This window comes from Austrofundulus limnaeus, unplaced genomic scaffold, assembly GCF_001266775.1.
Source record: "Austrofundulus limnaeus strain Quisiro unplaced genomic scaffold, Austrofundulus_limnaeus-1.0 Scaffold41, whole genome shotgun sequence".
Lineage (NCBI taxonomy): Eukaryota > Metazoa > Chordata > Actinopteri > Cyprinodontiformes > Rivulidae > Austrofundulus > Austrofundulus limnaeus.
This window is the reverse complement of record NW_013952443.1, coordinates 704516-709178: the sequence shown is the minus strand read 5'-3', so window position 1 is coordinate 709178 and position 4663 is coordinate 704516. Positions and strand designations below refer to the sequence as shown.

General features: G+C 46.1%; 1 protein-coding gene across 2 annotated transcripts in view; it reads left to right on the top strand.

Annotated features, from left to right (window-relative positions):
* Nucleotides 1-4663, top strand: part of baz2a (bromodomain adjacent to zinc finger domain, 2A) — a 25505-nt gene that overhangs the window by 12368 nt on the left and 8474 nt on the right. For both annotated transcript variants that reach the window (XM_014007273.1, XM_014007272.1), the window contains exons 15-23: nucleotides 1406-1620; nucleotides 1707-1781; nucleotides 1869-2043; nucleotides 2122-2184; nucleotides 2275-2419; nucleotides 2514-3100; nucleotides 3183-3528; nucleotides 3621-3776; nucleotides 3854-4014. In XM_014007273.1, coding sequence (XP_013862727.1) covers nucleotides 1406-1620; nucleotides 1707-1781; nucleotides 1869-2043; nucleotides 2122-2184; nucleotides 2275-2419; nucleotides 2514-3100; nucleotides 3183-3528; nucleotides 3621-3776; nucleotides 3854-4014 — 1923 coding nt within the window. The remainder of the gene's footprint in view (nucleotides 1-1405; nucleotides 1621-1706; nucleotides 1782-1868; nucleotides 2044-2121; nucleotides 2185-2274; nucleotides 2420-2513; nucleotides 3101-3182; nucleotides 3529-3620; nucleotides 3777-3853; nucleotides 4015-4663) is intronic.

Here is a 4663-nt window from a genome sequence, read left to right as displayed (position 1 = left end):
TTGAGTTCATACTTCTACTATTTAGGTGAATTACAGAGAAGCTTGCATCTATCATTTTACTATTATTAAATTGCTCTTCATTATAATATTCACACTCAATAGCTGGAAAAGGATCTGCAGCTATCAGGTTTGCATCATACAGCTTAGATTCTGAAATGTCGTAGTCATACATTTATGCTGTTTATTGTATTTAAATATAGAAAATCAAATTTGAAGAACTTAGTTAACCCATGATAATGTAAATCATCTCACTGTTTGTCGTGCATCCTCTATTTATCCACTATTTACTCGTCCAGTTGCTCTAAGGATCTAATCCATAGACCTCTGGCATTTTCAGGAGCATCCTGATTGAAATTAGGATTCAGACCAAACAGTAATGTGTGATCATAACCAACAAGACAGATTAAGTCATATCCCTGGATCTGCTTATGATATCAGGATGATCCAGGTATCAAAATGTAGCTTTTAAAGCCAGAAATTTGAAAATGTAATTAGGTCATTTTGACCAAATTTAACTTAATCCTCATTTTGATATGATGGGTCACATATGTTTACAATAAATAGTTATGTTAATTTCATTCATGTAAAACAGCTATATGTATACTAGAAAAATATATAAATTATAAGTAATGATGTAAACCTGACTTGAAGTCAGTCAATAACTTAAAATCTTTAGCTAGTAAAAAATTGACTTCAACTAATAAAGTATATTTATTATTTCTTACGTGTCATAAATAATAATAATAATAATAAAATAATGTACCATTTGACACTTAGAAAATGTTCTCCACATACCTGGTTACAGGATGAAACACGTCCCTACTGATATTAGCTAAACATCATCTCAACAGGTCAGGGTTTGTCTTATAGAAACTTAAAAATTGTTAAATAAATAATATTATTTCACGCTGTGTACATTTTACATGATTATTTTATAATGAGGCAGTACTAGTTTGTGATATTTAATAATTTGTGTTAAACTGTAGTATGATTCAGCAGTGTGCTACACTCTATATAACAATATATGCTACAGAAGCAGTTCAATAATTACATTGGTTTTATAAACTCATTTTAATTTTAAACTGGTACATTATTAACTTCAGTTCTGCTCAGATCACGTCCACATTGAGGTAAATAAGATAAAATCTGCTTCTTTGTGAAATGAGATGTTTTCCTCTTTCTCTTCTGTTGGTTCATCCATAACATCTTTCTGACATGATACATACATTAGATGGCTAAAATCAGACACTTTTTGTCTTGTTAGTGCTGCCGCTGCCACAGTAGGTCACACGTCACGTGATCAAGACTCACTCCTGCTGTTCTCTATAACTCCATGCATCAAAGCAACAACAGCTGTTAAATGTTAAACGCCGTTATATTTTCTATCCCTTCTCTCACACTACAGTCAGTGAAGATTCTTGGAGAAAAGCTGGTGGACTTGGAGCTGACCCGCAGCACGGTCTCAGAAGCCCTTCGTATTTATTTAGAATCCCATGGTTACGAGACAGAAGTCTGCAACACACTGAGGACCAAAACTTTCCACATCCTGCCTCCCGACACCAAGGCTGCTATCCTGGGTTACCTGGTGGAGGAGCTGAACAGCAGCAACATTGTCACGAAGTGAGACTTAAAATTTCAGATTCTGCTCCTAGATCAAACGTTTCTGGCTTTGCTTATATCTGTACTTTTTTAAAATTTAATTTTAGTGACATTGACAACACATTAGAAAACATGACGACCTACAGGAAGAACAAGTGGATCATCGAGGGGAAACTACGCAAGTGAGTTTCATCTCCTTTCTCTAAACACCAGCCGAAGTGAACAGATTTCAGGCAAACATCGCACCGTGGTGGTTTTCTCCCCGCCAGGCTAAAGGCGGCGCTAGCTCGTCGCACGGGGCGCTCCGAGGAGGAGCTGTGCTTCGAGGAGAGGAGACGCAGCGCCAGAGTGGCTGAGGAAGAGAACCACAGTTTGGAGGAGAGCAGTCTGATCCTGGAGAGGGGAAACCTGCGCGCACGCAGAGAGGAGACCAAACTCAATGACGTGCGTGTCTCCTCGGGTGGTTTACAGTCACACTTTAGTTCTTTACAGCGTCTCGTTAACTTATTTTATTTTCTGCAGAGTGAGAGTCCCGCCAATGCCAGCATTCCTGAACTTGAAAAGCACATAGATAAGCTAACCAAAGTAAGGCTGACACAACTCAGACTTAGCACTTCATGGATCTGCTTTTATTTAGAAAACAATGCAACGATGTGTGTTTTTATTTTCCAACAGCGTCAAGCGCTTTTCCGTAGAAAGCTGCTGCAGTCGTCTCATTCCATGCGAATCATAATGCTCGGTCAGGACCGTTATCGTCGCAGGTACTTGGCTCTACCTCACCTCAGAGGAATTCTGGTTGAAGGACCTGAAGAGCTGCTGAGTGAGTTTGAGAGTGAGCTATATTTTAAAGTTTGCTGTCTGTTTTATATTAAAAAATTAAATAAAAGCGTGTGTGTGACACCTTTCTCTTGCAGCTTCAGGCGATGCTCTTATAGCTGAGGTTCCTGTGACCTTCCTCAAAAAGGAGCCCAAAGTCGAGGAGGCGCCCACGCCGACCCCTCCTCCTCCTCAGACTTCAGCCACCCCAGCTCCAGCCCAGACCCTCCCTCCTGAGGAGGACCCCCTTCCCGGCACCGCCTCCCTCATGAGCACGCAGCGAGGCCGCGGGCGCCCTCGAAAGATCAAACCCGAAGTGGAGCTCCACCTCCGCACGGCAAAGATCCGCCGCCGGCGCCGCAGCAGCGTCCGGTCCGCGGGAGAAGACACGCCGGGGTCGCCAAACGGCGGCCTGTTGGACCTCACGCAGGCCGCCTTCAAGAGCTGGCTCAGCCAGTCGCAGGAGGCGGCGGCGGCCGGCGACGCTTCGACGGGCGCTCGTCCGGAGGAGACGGTGAAAGAGATGGCGGAGAAACAGGGGCAGTGGTTCAACCTGCTCCCCAAACAGCCGTGCGACGACGACTCCCTGACAGAGCCGCAGGCGGCCACCTCGCCCAGCTCACCCCCCAGACTGCTGCCTCAGGTGCCGAGCGCTTTGCCCGCACTCGCCGCGCCACTCATGCAGGTTTGCCTCCGCAGAAATGCTTCAACTTTAACCTGTATCTCCAGTCTGTTTCATCTAAATGTGCCTTCTCCTCTCTCCTCAGCCTGAGCTGCTCCTGCCAAACCTGGCTCCTGTTGACCTGGAGGCGCCAGCAGCTCTACCAGACATCACCCACACAGGAGCTGCTGAGGCTCCTCCTCCTGAAGCCTCTCAGATCCCACCTGCTCTCATTCCTCTTCCTCCTCCTCCTGCTCCCCCAGCCACTCCCGCCACCCCTGCCAGGCCGGGGCGCAGGCGCCGGCGAGGCAGCAGAGGAAGCAGCCCCGCCCGCAGGGGAGCCCGCGCAGCCGCGGCCGCCGCTAAACGCCGCGGCCGCCCGCCCAACTCCGCCTTCCAGGAGCTGGAGCAGCAGTTCTTCACGCAGCTCGTGGTCAAGCCCATACCTGCCTGTAAGTCCTTTCTGACTCGAAGTCGACAGGCTGAGATTTCATTTGTTTTCTTTTTAATTTCTTTTTTAAATATCCCTCCGTTTGGTTTCCAGCGATGGTGCGTGGCTGGTGGTGGATTAAGGAACCAGAGGAACTTTATAACACTTTACAGTCCCTCCATCCTAGAGGCGTCAGAGAGAAGGTGCTACATAAACATTTAGCGAAACACATGGAGAGCTTAGTAGAGATGTGCACCACGCCCATCCAAGGTGAGTTCATCACACCCGCTAGGAGTCCGTCCACCTCTGTGGCTCACTCATTCTGAACTCCTGGACTTTCACACCAGATCCACTGTTTGAGTTGAAGCCGGACAAGAAGGACGCGCTGCTGGAGGCGCTGCAGCAGCCCTGGCAGGTGCAGGAGAAGGCCATGGAGACAGACGTCAGCGCCCTCCAGTGGGTGGAGGACCTCGAGCAGCGGGTCATAGCTTCTGATTTACATCTGAAGGTTGGGGTCAAACTAAAATCTTTAGATGGCGATCTCCACTCGGGCTGTTTTCAGATCACGTGACTACGTCTGCTCAACACTCGTGTGTACAAACTCTGGTAGCGGTTTCAATCAGGGTGCGCCGGGTTAACTATTCAGACTTAAAGAAACTTGGGAAATCTGGATCAATCTTTCTCCAGCGAGGAGCTCAAAACATTGTGCTCCAGTACTTTTAACAGTGTGTTAGTATATAGCCATCATCCCCACATGAAAGGAGTATTTTCTCTCACCTTTCCCAAGCTAAAATGCTAACAGCTGGATTCAAACGATGGAACGAGATGAATTTGACCAAAAAGAAGTTCAACCTGAGACTCGCATCTGCTCCAAACATTTTATCGTTGGTACAAGACCAACAGAGGATCACTCAGATCCTTCACTTTCTTTACCTAAACAGGTACAATAGTTTTTACTGTACTTAAAACTTTTACTTTCATAGCATCCATGCTAGCCTGTAGTGTTCTGCTGCAGTCAGTCACTCATACGGTGATATTACTCCTTAAACACATTTTAAACATCACTATTAAGTTTCTTTAAATGATGCAGAAGCAGTGACTCAAGTGGCAAACACACACACACACACACACACACACACACACACACACACACACAC